Below are 16,954 nucleotides of genomic sequence, written 5' to 3'. Positions count from 1 at the left end.
GCAGGGGAGTGAAGAGGGGAATGGGCCAACTGTAATGGCATAATCAATAAAATATATCTAAAAAAAGAAATGGACAGACATTTATACAAGTCACTTTGTGTCAGAGGATAGCACTCTCTATTCTTCTCTCCACGAGAGAAGTAGAACAGCCATCCAAACGCTGGATCCCTTGTTTGCTGCTAGAGGCTGTGACATGGATCGCCTCCACCCAAACACATTCGCAGAAGTTGAGAACAGCAGATGTGTACTTGCTATTTGAATCTCAAGGAGAAAACATCCTTCATCACAGGACTTTCTTTCCTCCCCCCGGCCTAATAAACTGAAATTAACTGATTTCTCTACTGTAATAGATACTTGCTTTTCACTGGCCTTTTTGAGCTAGGCAAAAGAAACCACCCCATACTGTCTCAATCTTGGATAGGAGCTCTAGCAAAGGCATTAATTTTTTTTTTACCAAAGTAAATGAACTCCATATAAATAGGCTTTAAAGCCTATTTATTACATACTCAAAATGGAAAGAGATTGGGGGTTATAACTCATAAAAGCCCTAACTTTGTAATTATTTGTAAAAGTAATTGTGAAAGTCTAATTTTTTCACACCAACTCCCTAGGAAAACATCAGTTTCTGTAAATTTACAGCTTAAAAAGAAAAGAAGGGACACATAGTTCTTTTTCTCCACATTAGCTCTAGCAACCAAAAAAAAAAAAAATTCCCTTACCCCATTCCAAACATGTGACTGCAAGGCTAAAGCCTCCTAAATCCTGACAGAGAACATCTCTGGTTTTATTTACTTATATATATAAATATATACCCTACTCTGAGTTTATTTGAGACTAGGTCCTGCCTGGAAAAACAAATACAAAAACACTGAATCCTTTAAGTACTATACCAATTGGGAGCTACTGAACCCAACCAACCAAAAGGGGACATAGATTTTGAGGCTGCAAAAGAAAACCAACTCAGAAACATGAAGACATCCCCCAGGCCGAGCTGTTCTAGTTGCAGGGTCAGTGCAAAGTGTAAAGCACCGAGAAGCTGGCTATTCCAGGGTGAATCTGTACTAGGGCTGCGAAGAATTTCCACTTTTAAGCTTTTTTTCTAATTTAAGCTTTAAATTATGCTATTCATCACTGGGCAATGGAGAGCCATCTACCCTCAAGTCTCTCCCACACTTCCTCTCTGTGTCTCTGCAAATAAGAGACATTTTACTGCCACCAGTGAACTAAAGACAGGCTTTCACAGTCTAACCGTGAAAAGAAGTTCCCAAGTTACTCTGTCATCTTCTCATGTGGCTCCAACTGCATATTTTGGATGCTGAGCTGGGTTCTTATAAACTTGTAAGGTTCTTGTAAACTTTCTTATCATGGCACACAAAATAGCTTCATAACCTGAACTCTTGCAGCTCCTGGTATTTTTCTTTAGGCACACACACAATCTGTCCAGGTGGAAAAATCAATCCAGACTCTTCTGTGCTCAGGCTGTCATTCAAACACAGAAGTATATAAACACCCACTTCCTCCCCACCCCCACCATCCATAGGTTCTCTACCTCCTGCCTTTCAGTGTTATTTTGGTATTAAGGAAACCAGACAATTCCAGCTCAGAATTCAAGGTGCTACGTACTGCTTGGTGAACTATTAACTACATAATGAACCCAATGTGGCTTCATTAACAGTACTAGGGTCTGTAGGAGGGCAGGGAGTTTTTTCCCTAACGAAGTGCCATTAGCTATCCTTTCCACTCTCTCTACAGAGGTTGAACAGGAAAAGAAAGTGTACATCACCAGAACAAGAATCGGGTGGGTTTTCCCTGGGAATCCAGAGTGATCAGGTCCCACAAACCCAGTGCCTAGAGCTATGCAACAAGCAGGGTTCACAGTTGAGTGAACATCAATGCATAATGAGTGGAGGCATTTCAATGCAAATAAACGCTGAATATGAAGGATTAAAGAAAGGGGAAATTAATCTTTTTCATAACACAGGTCACTTTTTTTTTCTCCCTTGTGCTCTCTTTTTTAAGTCATGCACACAACTGCTGGAGGGAATCCAACTTCCCCAGTGTGGTGGTGCTGCTTTATAAAAAGCAGAACATACACATTTAAGAGCATGAATTTCCTGAGGATGCCAGCAACTGAGATTCTGACAGCTCTGCTGAACAGCCTCAGAAGAAAGGGCTTCCATAAGTGGGGCCAGACTGACTAGTAAAAATCTCTTTTCAAAATAACCTCTGATTTTTTTCCCCAAAGCTCATAGCTTCCTGGGGTGTGGATGGTTTAAAGGGTTTAGTTTCAGCACCCGGGAGTATCTGGATGCAATTACTGAAGGGATTTTATTTTTTGGTTTGTTTCTAATTGCCCCAACAAAGAAGTGATGCTTTTGCAATACCAACAAAATAAAGGGCAGTTTCATGCTGTTTTAGCAGGTGGCTCTCTTCCCAGTCTGATCTTCTTATGCCTAATGTCTCAACCAAAAAACAAAATGACAGCACCTCTTCAGGTCATCTCTTCAAAAGAATTTTGCCAGTGAAGATTACTCTGCTTTTTTGAAGATGTCAGACTGAACTTTAAGAGATGTTGGACTGGTGCAGAAAACTTGCTAAAGAGCTTTCTGTCCCACCACAGTCTGTATCAAACACAGGATTCCTCAGACATTCAAATTCTCTATTAGGCTATCATTTTGGAGTGGGGCAGAGCAGGGTGGGAGGCAAAGAAATGTTAAAATTTAAGTGTTCCCCTGCCACTTGTTAACCTAGGTTAAAATTTTTCCTAACTACAAACTGAAGCCTGAGAGAGGAAATTAATTTCCAACTTGTTCTTTCTCTTCCAATACCACTCTGAGAAAAAAAGTCTCTAAGACCTAGAATTTTTTAAATGTCTTTATAAATAATGTATTCAAAGATTTTGACCCACTACTTAAAGTAAGAATCCCACTCTTTAAGAAAAATATACAAGTTTTGGTAAGAGTTTAAGTACTGAGGTCTTCTCATCTTCTCATACTGATGGCCACGCCTTGAGATTTCTACTGCTTGAGATTCCAAAGGACCAGTGTATAACAATTTTAGTACACAAAACTCCACTATGCCACATAGGTCCTTTCCTCCTGGGTCAGACAGCTTTATTCTGCTTCATTAACCCCTTCTTTGCGCCTTGATGGATCTTGGAATCCAGTTTCCCTGTAAGGGAAAAAAAGAAGCCTCATTATTTATTTTTTATATTTGCAATGCAAATCTTTCTTGGCCTCCCAGGTCTTCTGGTTACTGTGTTCCCGTCACATTCAATTATCTTGCTTCAGGACTCAGACATTTTCAAACTTCAGAGCCTCATTCTATAAGAATAAGGAAGCAGTGGGAACACCACAGAGAGACACAAAAGCATGCACACAAACACGAGTATTCACCTAAAGAATCTAAGTTAATATTTCTAATTGTATAGCTACTAGAAAAAGAAATGTCACCTTTTCCACAGTGTCTAATACTAAGATGAGTTTTTAAAGAATATATACATTTAATTAAAAAAGGCATTTCACACAGTGGGAAACCCATCCCTCTGACCTGTTAACTGGCTGAGCATAATGCATGAACCTCCCTCACAATGAGAAAAGCAGTTCAACTCACCCCTATCCTGCCTCAGACTTAATAGGGGGAGTGACCTGAAACAGTGGAGTAGAACCCACATGAATACTTTACTGACAAAGGGCCCCTATCACCAGCTAAGAAGGGCAAAGGTCATAGGCTGTACGACTCTTCTAAGTGTTAAAGTTAGAGAACAAGCAACCTTCCTGTCCCAGGTGACCCTAAAAAGAGGTTCTTCACTGCTGTGGTGTCTGACCTCTGACTCCTCAGATTTACCGGGACAGAGTATGGTTCAGTGGTAGTAGCCTTAGGAGCCATCCATCTCATAAAGGGAATCTTAGAGTTCCTTCCTGTTTGGCCTGAGAAAAAAGCTTGCAGGTTGCTTTCTCAAAAAAAAAAAAAAAAAAAAAAATCTCATTTAAGTCTGTAGCAATGCTGATGCTGCAAACAGAAACAATTAAGTTGAACATCAGCCGCAGCACTTAAAAAAAGGAATTTTAATTTACATTTAATTTACATTTCATTTTTAGGACACAATATCATAGAGTTGGAAAGGGCCTTCAGTACTATGTAGTCCAGTTTCTTAGCATTGATAAAGTTGAAGATAAGAGTGATTAGGTGATCTCCAGGTTATACAGCTAGGTAGTCTGAAGCGCAAAATCAGAACCTGTTTCTTCTAACTTATTCAGTAAAGAGAACTAGAAGTCCGGAGACCTGGAGTCCAGAGACCTGGAGTCCTAGGTGGAATTCTAAATTCTGCCCTGCCTTCTTCTAAAAAGCTAGATGATACACATCCAGTACGCAGGAGCACCCCGTACTACTGCGCCACGGCCCATACCTACAACCACTGCCCCTCATACACTGTCACCTGCATTTGCTGCAGCAATCACATGTAAGAGAGCACTAGCCTAGGTGTCTTAAGACTCATGTTTTAGTCCACCCTTGTCTGATATTAACTAGCTGTGTGACCTGGGGCAAGTCATTTTCTATCTGGACTTCAATATTCTCATTTGTCCAATTAAGAATACATGTTGTGACCACTGCACAAAAAAACTGTGAGAAAAATAACCTCAACCTAACAAGTTTCCCTGTTTTCTAATCCCACCCCACCCCCATCTCTATAGGACTACACCTACATTTGGAATACAATTACTTTCTTTTCTGGGGTTCAGAAACCTTCACTAAATGATACCCTACATGCCATCCACAACAGTCACAATGCTGTTGATTTTAATCTGGGCTTTAGAGCACAGGGTATTCCCAAGGATTTAGAAGTTCTTTTATCCCCCAGACTGCCTGGTTGAAGATACAAACATGTGACAGCAACCTGGCAAAAAGCCCTATTACAAGGCAAATTTGCCTTTGTATCCCTAACACTACCATAGTGGCAACCAAATGGTAGGTGCTCAGTAAAGTTTTTTTTTCTTTTTAATCCTCACCAGAGAATATGTCTGCTGATTTTAGAGAGAGAGGAACGGAGAGACAGAAAGAAACATCAATCACTTGCCTTCTGTATGTGCCCTAACAGGAAAACAAACCTACAATCTGGGACCTGACTGGGGATTGCATCCATAACCTTTCGGTATCTGGGCAGCGCTCCAACCTACTGAGCCACGTGGCCAGGGGTCAATAAATGTTTTCATCAAATGAATTAAACAAAGAAGGCAGACACCACAAATTTCAAAACTTTTACATTATAGGTCGCATTATTAAGTAACCAAAAACAGGTAAGAGTACCCATTATAAAGGTGGTGGTACCCAGAGGTAGAGGATGTGTCTCATCTAGCTTTTTAGAAGAAGGCAGGGCAGAATTTAGAATTCCACCTAGGACTCCAGGTCTCCGGACTCCAGGTCTCCGGACTTCTAGTTCTCTTTACTGAATAAGTTAGAAGAAACAGGTTCTGATTTTGCGCTTCAGACTACCTAGCTGTATAACCTGGAGATCACCTAATCACTCTTATTTCAACTTTATCAATGCTAAGAAACTGGACTACATAGTACTGAAGGCCCTTTCCAACTCTATGATATTGTGTCCTAAAAATGAAATGTAAATTAAAATGATGTTTTTCAGGCAATATATAAAAAAGCAAAAAACCTAGAAACCTTCTAGGTAGGAAACCTAGAAGCAGAAAGATGTGAGCAAAATATAATTCCTATAAACCTGTTTACTCAATTAAAAAATAAAAGGAGGGAAAATTCCTAACTTACAAAGTTGTTGAAAGGATTACAGCTAACATTAAGTGTTTTCTATATAGCAACCACTGTGCTAAGTATTTTACATACACTAAGTCATTTAATCAAATAACTAATTGAACACATTTGTTAAAATGCCTCAGAAGCTCAAAGTTCTCTGAATAAGTAAGGGTAGGAGTCGTGTTTCTTAGTTATGGTCTCAGTTTTACTTTTAATTTACCATATAACTCTAGGCAAGTCTTTTAATTATATTTATTTCAGATTCCTCATATTTTTTTAAAAAGAGACATTACCTTTTTCACACTCTCAAAGCTTTACTATATAGAACTTTCCAAATATAATTTTTAGAAAACTCCAGTCTGATTATGAAAACCCTCACGTAACACCAGCTCAGGTAAGATCAACCCATCAGAGCACAGCGCTCAGTGGTAGGCAGACTAATCTCTGGCTTCAATGATGATTTCATAAAATGGAAAACTAACAGGAGGAAGGAGATATAGAGTAACAAGTATTTCCAGGACATTCCCAGGGATTCAGAAATTTTTTTTATCCCCTATTGCCTAAAAAAAACTATACATGTGCCAGCAATCTGTGATCATCTTACAAATAAGGACTTCTTTGCATTCCCTAACATCTACCACAGTGACTGTCAATAGCAGCAATTTGGGGGTCAGCTGTGGGCAGTGAGAGCAAAGGATGGGGTTTGCGTGAAGAAGCAGTCATCATGGCTGCCCTTGGATTACATGAATTCTGAACTCAGAGTTCTAGTTCAGTCTGGTCTTTCAAGACTTAGGACCTGGGCAGTTAAGTACAGTAACACACAGTACACTCTCTTAAAAGCATAGTGATAATGCTTATTTTCTGTATTTTCCCAATCCTTTCACATTTAGTACCTGCATCATTTTAGTGTTAAACCACCTCCTCAATCATGGTAGCTAAAAGAAAATCAAGTGCATGTGCAGCAGATGGGCAAGGAGCTGAGAGGGGAAAGTATTTGTCCTCAATCGATACAGCTCCCACAGGGATTTTCACATGCTTTGCATAAAATATAAGGCAGTATTTGAATGAGTTTATAGAGCATGTAGTAAAAGATTCCTTTATCTTTTAAAATATTCAACCTATATATTCTACTATACTTAACTATTCTGCATATCCTAATTTGAGCAGACACACAGCCAAATGATACAATATTGCACATTGCTCTTTTCTGAATTATTTCAATTTCAAGAAACATAATTATCCCCAGGTCAAGTAAGCTCAAGTTTATATGGTCAATACATAAATCAAAATATAAACCTTTAACTGAAGGCACATATACATATATACACATGATATGACATGAAAATGGGATGTAGTCTATAAGTTTATTTGCAAGTCAAAAGTTTAGAACCTGGAATATATTTCTCATAGAACTTATCTACAAAAGGTGGCTAGGTCCCTAAGCCACACCACAAAAATAAATAAGTAAATAGATAAATAAAATTAAGCCATAGTTATGGCTGTAATTTAAGTGGAGGAGTAATATTATTCATACTATGGAACAGAACTTAACCACTTCAAGTAACAATGTATCCTGAATAAACCATGAAGCATTCCAAATTAAGAGCCAACTATGTATTTTTCCCCTGTGGCAGTGGGATTAAAGACTTTCCCAGCTTTAAACTACTAGAGGTAGCCCCTATGGCCTAAGGCAAGGAAGTTCTGGCAGAGTGTAAGGTTTTTAGAGATGGTAAGATTGAATGAAGAGTAAAGAAATAGGGAGTTATAGAGAATAGAAACTTTATACCAGGCTAAATCCTCACTCTGGCTCCCTCTCAACAGAATTTTTTTCTGAGACACACAGGGGTTGATAAGCCTGGTTTTTTTTTCCTTTTTTTCTTTAAGTAAATTTTCACTACTTATTGTTTCTGACCACTGTTTTTCCCCTTGTCTGGTCTACAATGGAAGAAGCTGTAGACTCAATTTATATCTAGCCCTGTTGTCTCTGAAATGAATATACAGCCCATTTTGGCTTTTTAAAAGCTTTTAACTACCAGAAACAAGGGGGGGAAATCAAGAGGTTATTAAAGCTTGTTCCCTAACAGCATCACTCTTCCACCCCTATTAAACCTCATGGAAAAAAATGAAGGCTGTATCTGTATCTGTACTGAAGGTGGGTCTCTGTCTAGGCAGAGAAAGTACTGAAATAAAACATTTCAGAGAGTATCTAATCTCTGTTTACACAGAACATTTTCTCACAGGAGCTTAAGCAGCAGATAAAAACTGAGACAGAGGAGGAAGCTAAGAAAAGGTAACTGGGTAACTTTAGTTCATCTTGAACTACAGATCAAGAAGGCAGTGTGCCTGGCAGAGGAGCCCTACCACATTCCCCTCCTCCTACCAGTGTTGCTACCAGAGCCCAGAGTAAGGTGAGACTGAAACAAAGGAGGAGGAGGTAGAATGCCACTACCGAAAAAGAGGGAGAGGAGAAGAGAGATTTATATCCTATATAGTGGAAAACAAGGAAAAAGAATTTCCAGGGCCACCTGGATACCAACTGATGTATAATCTAAAGCAAATAATTTGTATAAGTTAAGAGCAACTTATGTTCAGATTTTCGGATTTGTAGGAAACTCAGAAACATACACCACTTAAATTATGAGATTTGCCTGAATTTTATAGTGAGTATACCTTAACCTGAACTCATACTCAAAGAATTTCATTTTGTGATTGAAAAGCAGTATTACTCAAAGTGTACTCAGTTGACCAACGACATCAATATCACTTGTGAGAAGGCCTAGAAACCTGTCTATATAGGTTTATAGATGATTTTTATTTACGTTAGAGTTTAGAAGCACTTCTCAACAGAACAGAGTTAGAAAACAGCTAGTGGGTCTCCAAGGTACCAGGTGAGGCAGATCTGTGTATAGCTAAAGACAATGCTCACCCAAGAATCATCCAATTCACACGATGGGAAAGCAATGTCTCAGAGGCACAAAATAGTAACTGATGTGAGCAAGTGGGAGGGTCATTGATGCTGTTTCTGAAAGAAAGTTAGGCAGGGAGAACATCACTATATGTTTCTTGATACTGCTCTGAAATAGAAAAGGCTGCTGTAGAAGACAGAAGAAGAGAAGATGGAGGTTGAAGAAAAGTTGAAAGTTGAAAGATCTACCCAAGGAGTGAATATACAGACATATAACTACAAACACATAAAAGCAAAAGTTACAGAAAAAGATCCTCAAGAGGTTTCAAAGAAATGAAAAGTAAGAGGGCCAGGGCGAAGCTCTAAGAAACCAGTAAAGAAAGAAATAGTGGGAAGTGATGCCTCCAAAATAGATACTCAAGAATAAACACTTAAAAAGTTGTCTTATTCTTGGATTGAATACTGAGGAACGCTGAATAAATGACAATGCTGCCACTGGCGCTGGCTTACTACTTCCTTCAATGAGCAGCACAGCAGAACAAAGCATACTCTCTGGGTTGACAAATAGGATTTCAATGTCCTGGGTCTTAAAATGGAAATTTAGAGTGATTCACTAGTGTGCCAATAATTGTGGATCAAGGTTCACTTTGGAAAGGCTCTCCTGCAGTTAACCTGATATTGAAGTTATCAATAAATATAATTTTATTAATCTCCCAACATTTGAGATGCTATAGAACAGGGTAAAAAGAGAAAGAAATTTAAAGTTAAACAAGTGAGATGCAAAATAAAAAAATTAGACCATCGAAGCTTGTCACTTACAGATTTTTGGATTTCCTTTAATAGGAAACTTCACAATCATTTCCTGGGGATTTGTGCAGATGAAAACAAATGGAGAATCAGATTCTTGACTCATGTCTGGGTACTGTGAAATATAAAAATAAGTTCAGTCTGTTTGGGACAAATTTTGAACTTCAAAAAGATCATTCAATGCCCCAGATTTCACCTGGACATGCTGGTGCCGGTATCTTCATTTCACACTCAGATACAGAGGGTTATGCTCAACCAACAAGAACAGATCCTCACCTTTCCCCAGGCCTCACCACAGTATTTTTATATAGTTCATTGTCTACCATTTTGACTTCCTATAATGGGAACAACTTCTTTAAAAAAAGGATGCCTGAGATTTTCCCAGAAGAATAAGAACTGACTGTTCCTTTAACATAAGTGTGAGTTGGGAGACTCACAGGTCTCTTTCAAGAACATTGGGCCCCCCCTAGGTTCAACTCAAGTGAAACACAGGAAGATTTAAGAAAAATAAAACATTTGTAAAAATTCTGCTAGAAATAGTCAATGGAGCCCTTCTCTTACTACAGGGAAGGAAGATGATTCATTCTGAAAGGTATGAACATGGAAAAGCTGTTTTGCTGGATGCGTTCCAGACTTAGGGTGAAAAGGTAACTGGGAGAGTGATTCTGAAAATTATTTAGAAGCCTCCTTTGGATCTCTCAACACAAAAAACAAAACTGGGTGAGTACTTTGGACTTTTATTCCCTCTGCAGAGACAGACACAAAACCTAGAGTAAGATTATTCTGACCATGTAATCGCAATTTAAGAAACAACTGGGGAATGGCAGAAAGCACTCTCCAGCAATGCCCAATTAACCTGATATTTCATTATTCCATACCTTGGGATGTCTCGTGTTTAGCATGTTCAACAATTATGACTCACACATTGACTGTGAGCATGGGTCAGACTTCATTACCAGAGGCACCTTTATCCTAGTAATTACCATCAAAAGTATGAAATTATTTTCCACTCTTATTCACCTGCTAAGATGTGTCCTCCACAAATCTAAGGCTCTAAAGTAGAAATGGAACATTCAGTAAGAAAATTCAAATTTCACTGTAACAAGTGCAAGCATGAACAGTTAAACTTCTTTACTGGCTAGGTGATAAGCAATGCTGTGGAGAAAAAAAGGATTTTAAACAGCTTTTGGTCCTGCCCACATACCATGACTTTTCAGTGTGGGACAGGTGTGGCATGTACTTTGATAAAACATAGCTTAATCTCAAGTATCAGCCAAAATTATATTCACAGGAAAGGACAAATGTTCATGGTAGAAAAGAAAGATTAACGACGGGAGGATAAACCCTCTTCTTTCTTTATCCCTTAGATCTTTAGAACTCAAAGAAAAGTAGGGTCCACCTGTTACTGCTGGGGTGCAAATAAAACCAGAGGCAGCTATTAAGATCTTTAAACCTAATTCTAAAGAGGCCAAAGCAACAGTAATCACAATTAACATCTCTTCACTTTTCCAGCTCTCTCTTCTTTGTCTTAGAATGTCAAGGCAGAAGATAATGCTGCCAGAACTTCATAGGCTCTGCTTTTTCAAAACTACAAGCCATTTCAGCTACTCTCTCCTTTTTCATCTGCATCAATAAACATTCACTTGGACTTCCAACCAAGATGGAGAGACAGGTAGAGATACACGTTGCCTCATCACACAACCAAAAGAACAACAACAAATTCAAAAAGAAAAAACAACCAGAACTGCCAGAAAACTGAACTATACGGAAGTCCAACAACCAAGGAGTTAAAGAAGAAACATTCATTCAGACAGGTAGGAGGGGAAGAAATGGGCAGCTGGGGCAGAGAGGACTCACAGCAAGGCCGTGGCTGGTTGACCCAGCGGTCCCACATTTGTGTGCAGATAACTGGAAAGGACAACTGGGAAGTGAAACAGACCGCACAACCCAGGGTTCCAGCACAGGGAAATAAAACCTCTGGTGTTAAAACCTGTGGGGGTTGCAGCAGTGGGAGAAACTTCCAGCCTCACCGGAGAGTTCATTAAAGAGACCCACAGAGTCCTAGAATGTACACAAGCCCACCCACCCAGGAACCAACACCAAAAGGGCCCAATTTGCTTGTGGGTAGTGGGGGAAGTGACTGAAAGCTGGCCAAGAGCCCAACAAGAGGCATTGTTCCCTCCTGGACCCCTCTCCCTCATACAGCATCACAGTGCAGCAATGTGGGTTGCCTGGCCCTGGCAAATACCTAAAGGTCTACCCCTTGTTATGTAACAGGTGCCCGAGACAAAAAAATATGGCCCTAATGAAAGAACAGAACAAAGATCCAACAATAGAACTAAATAATAAAGAGATAGCCAATCTATCAGATGCAGAGTTCAAAACACTGGTAATTGGGATGCTCACAAAAATGGTGGAGTACAGTCTGAAAAATGGAGGAAAAGTGAAGGCTATCCAAAGTGAAATAAAAGAAAATGTATAGGAAACCAAGAGTCAAGGGAAGGAAACGGGGGCTCAAATCAATGATGTGGAGCACGAAGAAGAAATAAACATTCAACTGGAACAAAATGAAGAAACAATTCAAAAAAAATAAGGAGAGGCTGAGGAACCTCCACAATAACTTTAAATGTTCCAACATCTGAATCATAGGGGTGCCAGAAGGATAAGAGGAAGAGCAAGACATTGAAAACTTATTTGAACAAATAATGAAGGAGAAATTCCCCAATCTGGCAAAGGAAATAGATTTCCAGGAAGTCCAGGAGCTCAGAGAGTCCCAAAGGAGTTGGGCCCAAGGAAACACATACCAAGGCACACCACAATTACAATACTCAAGATTAAAGATAAGGGGAAAATCTTCAGTGCAGCAAGAGAAAAGGAGACAGTTACCTACAAAGGAGTTCCCATTAGACTATCAGCTGATTTCTCAAAAGAAACCTTGCAGGCAAGAAGGGCCTGGAAAGAAGTATCCAAAGTCATGAAAAGCAAGGACCTACAACCAAGATTACTTTATCCAGCAAAGATATCATTTAGAATGGAAGGGCAGATAAAGTGCTTCCCAGATAAAGCCAAGTTAAAGGAGTTCATCATCACCAAGCCCTTATTATATGAAATGTTAAAGGGACTTATCTAAGAAAAAGAAGATAAAAAATACAAACAGTAAAATGAAAACAAAATCACAACTATCAACAATTGAACCTAAAAAAACAAAAAACTAAGTTTTTGTATCCACAAAACTAAGCAAACAACTAGAATAGGAACAGAATCACAGAAATAGAGATCACATGGAGGGTTATCAGCAGGGAGCAAGAGCGGGAAGAATGGGGGGAAAGATACAGGGAGTAAGAAGCATAAATGGTCAATACAAAATAGACAGGGGGAGTTAAGAACAGTATAGGAAATGGAGAAGCCAAAGAACTTATATGTACGACCTACAGACATGAACTAAGAGGGGAGTGTGATGGGAAGGGGGAATTCAGGTGGGAGGGGGTGCAGGGCAAAGGACAATAAGGGGGGGAAATGGGACAACTGTAATAGTACAATAAAATAAATAAATATTCTCTACTTAATTAACCTCATTAACAAATATACTTTCTGCTATAAAAAAACTCTCCAGATCCCACATTCTCCTCTAACTACTGCCCCATTTCTCAGACTCCCTTTCGTAAAATTCATTAAAAAATTACCTGTATTCCCTGCCTTAAATTCCTCTTCTATTTTTTCTTGAATTCACTATCAACAGGCTCTCACTCCCATCACTCCACCAAAACTATTCTTGTAAAGGTGACTGTTCATTTCAAGTTTCTCAATTTTCATTTTAATTACTTATCTATAGAACCTGACAAAATTCTTCTCTCCCTCCTTCTTGGAACATATTTCTCACTTGGCTTCCAGGATAGCATTCTCTTCCTAGTTTAGTTGCTTTACTGACTGCTCCTCATCACCCCACCCTTTAAATGTTGGCATGCTTCAGGGGTCAGGTCTCAGACCTTTTCTCTCCTGGATTTGTAACTATGAGATGTGATGGATGTTAACTTATTGTGGTAATCATTTTCCAGTTTATACATATATCAAATCATTATTTGTATACCTTAAATTAATACAATGTTATATATTGATTATATTTCAATAAAACTGAAAAAATAAGGTCCTGAAAATATATATCAAAATGAGATATGCACTAACTAGCATGAGTATTATAAAAAAACAAAAACAAAAATATGGACAATAACAAGTGTTAGTAAGAATATATATCGGAACCCTCATACGCTGTTGGTGTGAATGTAAAATGGGGCAGCTGCTGTGGTAAAACAGTTTGGTGTTTCTTCAAAAACTTAAACACAGAATATGTGATATGATCCAACTGGTCCACTCCTAGGTATATACCCAAAAGAACTGAAAGAGACTCCAACAGATGGATATTCATAGTAGCATTTCTCACAATAACCACCAGTTTCCACAATCCAAATGTCCATCAGTAGATAAATGAATAAGGAAAGTGTGGTATATACATAGAATGAATATTATTCAGCCTTAAAAAAAATGAAGTTCTGATAAATGCTACAAGATGGATGAATCTTGACAAATAATGCTAAGTGAAATAAGCCAAAGGGGCTTACATTGTATGATTCCCCTTATTCAGGGTCTGGCCCCCCTTTTTATTACAAAATCTTTTATTACAAAATCATAAGCATGGAAGTCTGTAACATAACACTATCACACCCAAACACACCATATGACATTTTAGGTGAAATGTTCAAATTAAAACTATAAAGTACTACCCTACAAACCACACTCAAGCAGGCATTACTTCTGCCATACCCCGTATGTGGTACTTAGAAGAGGCAAATTCATAGAAACAGAAAATAGAATAGAGGTTACCAGGGGCTGAGGGAGAAAGGCAGAGAAAGAAAAAATTATTATTATTATTTTTTAAGATTTTATTTATTTATCTTTAGAGGGGAAGGGAAGGAGAGGTATATCAATGTATGGTTGCCCCTCGTGAGTCCCCTGCTGGAAACTGGCCTGCAACCCAGGCATGTGCCCTGACTGGGAATCGAACCGCGATCGTGTGGTTCACAGGCCCACACTCAATCCACTGAGCTACACCAGCCAGGGCAAATTAATATTATTTTTTAAATATTTTATTTATTTATTTTTAGAGAGAGGGGAAGGGAAGGAGAAAGAATGGGAGAGAAACATCAATGTGTGGTTGCCTCTCATGTGTCCCCTACTGGGGACCTAGCCTGCAATCCAGGCATGTGCCCTGACTGGGAATGGAACCGGCAAACCCCCGCTTCACAGGCCAGTGCTCAACCCACTGGGCTACACCAGCCAGGGCAGAAATTATTACTTAATTAATGGGTAAAGAGTTTCTGTCTGGAATAATAAAAGTTCTGGAGATGGGTGGTGGTGATAGTTGCACAACACTGTGAATGTACTTAATGCCAGTGAATTGTACACTTTAAATGGTTAAAATGGTAAATTTTATATTATAGACATTTTACCACACTAAAAATAAAATAAAATAAATCAAAGTACTGGATTTCCTTTCCAAACCTGCTCCTCTCTTAGTCATACCCTTTTAAAAATAAATAGCCCTGGCTGGTTTGGCTCTGTGGACTGAGTGCCAGTCTGTGAAATCAAAGGGTCGCCAGTTCAATTCCCAGTCAGGGCACAAGCCTCGATTGTGGGCCAGGTCCCCAGTAGGGGGTGCGTTTATTTATAAATTTATTTATAAATAAATTTTTAAAAAATAAAAATAAAATTTATAAAATTTATTTATAAATGAATTTTTTAAAAATAAAAATAAATAAAATAAAAAAATAGCCATTCCATCCTAGTTGTTCAGGCCAAAACCTCCACAACTGACCCACTGGGAAACCCTGTCAACTCAACCTTCAAAAGATATCCAATATTTCACCATTTCTGAAGACCTCTATGGCTACTTCCCTGGTCCAAGCCATTATAATGTCTACTTGGATTACCACAATAACCTCCCAATTGGTCTCTCTGTTTTGGCCCTTAACCCCCTCTTGTCTATTCTCAAAACAGCAGCCAGAGCAATTAAAAAAAAAAATCAGATCCCGTGACTCTGCTTAAAACTCTCTAAAGGCTTTTCATCTGTCAGAATGACAGCCTAACTCCTCACCATGACCTACAGGTCCCTAGACAATCTCGGCCCCATTTCCTTTCTGATGCCTTTTCCTACTACTCTCCCCATTTTCCTTCTACTCTAGCCACTCTGGCTTCCTTGCTACTCCTGCCTCAGGGTCTTTGCACTTGCCTATTTCCTCTTCCTGGAATGGTCCCCCTCCAGATACCCACAGAACTTCCTCTCTTTGTTCAGGACTGTAAATGTCAACTCTGTTGAGTCTTTCCTGATTATTCTTTCTAACATTCAGCACCAATCTCCTCACAAACCTGGCGTTCTTAACTCTTTCTCCTATCTTATTTATTTATTTTTTGGACAGCACCTACTATCATTTAATACTATATTATTTACTTATTTAAAAATTTTTATTTGGCCTCCCCTTACTAGGATGAAACCTCCATGAAGGCTGGTATTTTGTCAAAATTTACTTCTCAGCACCTAGAATCATGCCTGGCACATAGCTGGGAAATCAGTAAATACTTGTTGAATGAAAGAATAAGGAATTTACCAACCTGTGCATTAAGTTTAACTTAATAATGCTGAATAAGCACATGCTGGGAACCGGAGACTCCTCGGACTGTAACTGGGTAAAAGCAGGTGCAACTCTGTAATGTGTTATACCTCAAGCTAAATTAATACTTCTGTGTCTTAACAAGTGTCCAAAAGGCTCTATGTTTAATAAAAAGACTACCCTGATACATATTAACACAGTAAGCAAGTTTGAATACAGGGAAAAGGAATACATAAATAAAATTATAGAACAAGAGGTTCCTTGGACCCATCCATGCCTCACAATAATCATTAAAGTCATCTTTCTCTTGTGAACCAATAAACTCAATTAAAAAAAAAAATCAACTTTCCCAATTGAGTCTAAATCCAAGTTTCATGTGACTGTCCCTTTTCTTAAGCTCTATCACTGAACTTCAAGAGGCTTATTAAAAAACTGAGCTGAAGAACAAAGTAGCCTACGAGGAATAAAGGAGAGTAAGGCCTATGCATTGGGAGAAGAGATTATTTTTATGGCAAAATGCATTAAAGCAAATTCAGCTTGGTAGAACCTCAGTACCCCCCCAAAAACACAATCTACAACTGCGGCCTGGGCAATTCAGACCACATTACACACTACAAGTCAGAGACAAGAAGGGAATTTCTGGTCTTAGAGTCAAAACTAAAATGCAACTGACTCAGAGACAGACTAAAGAGAGGAGGATTCATATTTATGAAGAATGTCAATAAACTCTGATGTCATATCCAATTAAGGGAAAATGTTAGATTAAGGACACAGCACAATAGACAGTGTGGGTTATAAGACCAAGCGGCAACTCAAA

General features: G+C 38.8%; 1 protein-coding gene across 2 annotated transcripts in view; it reads right to left on the bottom strand.

Annotated features, from left to right (window-relative positions):
• Positions 1-2,858: 2,858 nt before the first annotated feature.
• The window catches only part of TRIP4 (thyroid hormone receptor interactor 4), a 63,389-nt gene continuing 49,293 nt past the window's right edge, over positions 2,859-16,954 (bottom strand). Inside the window, exons 12-13 of one of the 2 annotated variants that reach the window (XM_037054111.1) lie at positions 9,488-9,590; positions 2,859-3,171 (exon numbers count right to left, since the gene is read on the bottom strand). In XM_037054111.1, coding sequence (XP_036910006.1) covers positions 3,104-3,171; positions 9,488-9,590 — 171 coding nt within the window. In that variant the 3' untranslated portion in view covers positions 2,859-3,103. The remainder of the gene's footprint in view (positions 3,172-9,487; positions 9,591-16,954) is intronic. The other variant, XM_037054112.1, reaches the window with a different exon arrangement.

This window comes from Sturnira hondurensis, unplaced genomic scaffold (genome assembly GCF_014824575.4).
Source record: "Sturnira hondurensis isolate 20B ecotype Veracruz unplaced genomic scaffold, ASM1482457v3 Scaffold0008196, whole genome shotgun sequence".
Lineage (NCBI taxonomy): Eukaryota > Metazoa > Chordata > Mammalia > Chiroptera > Phyllostomidae > Sturnira > Sturnira hondurensis.
This window is presented reverse-complemented; position numbering and strand designations above follow the sequence as displayed.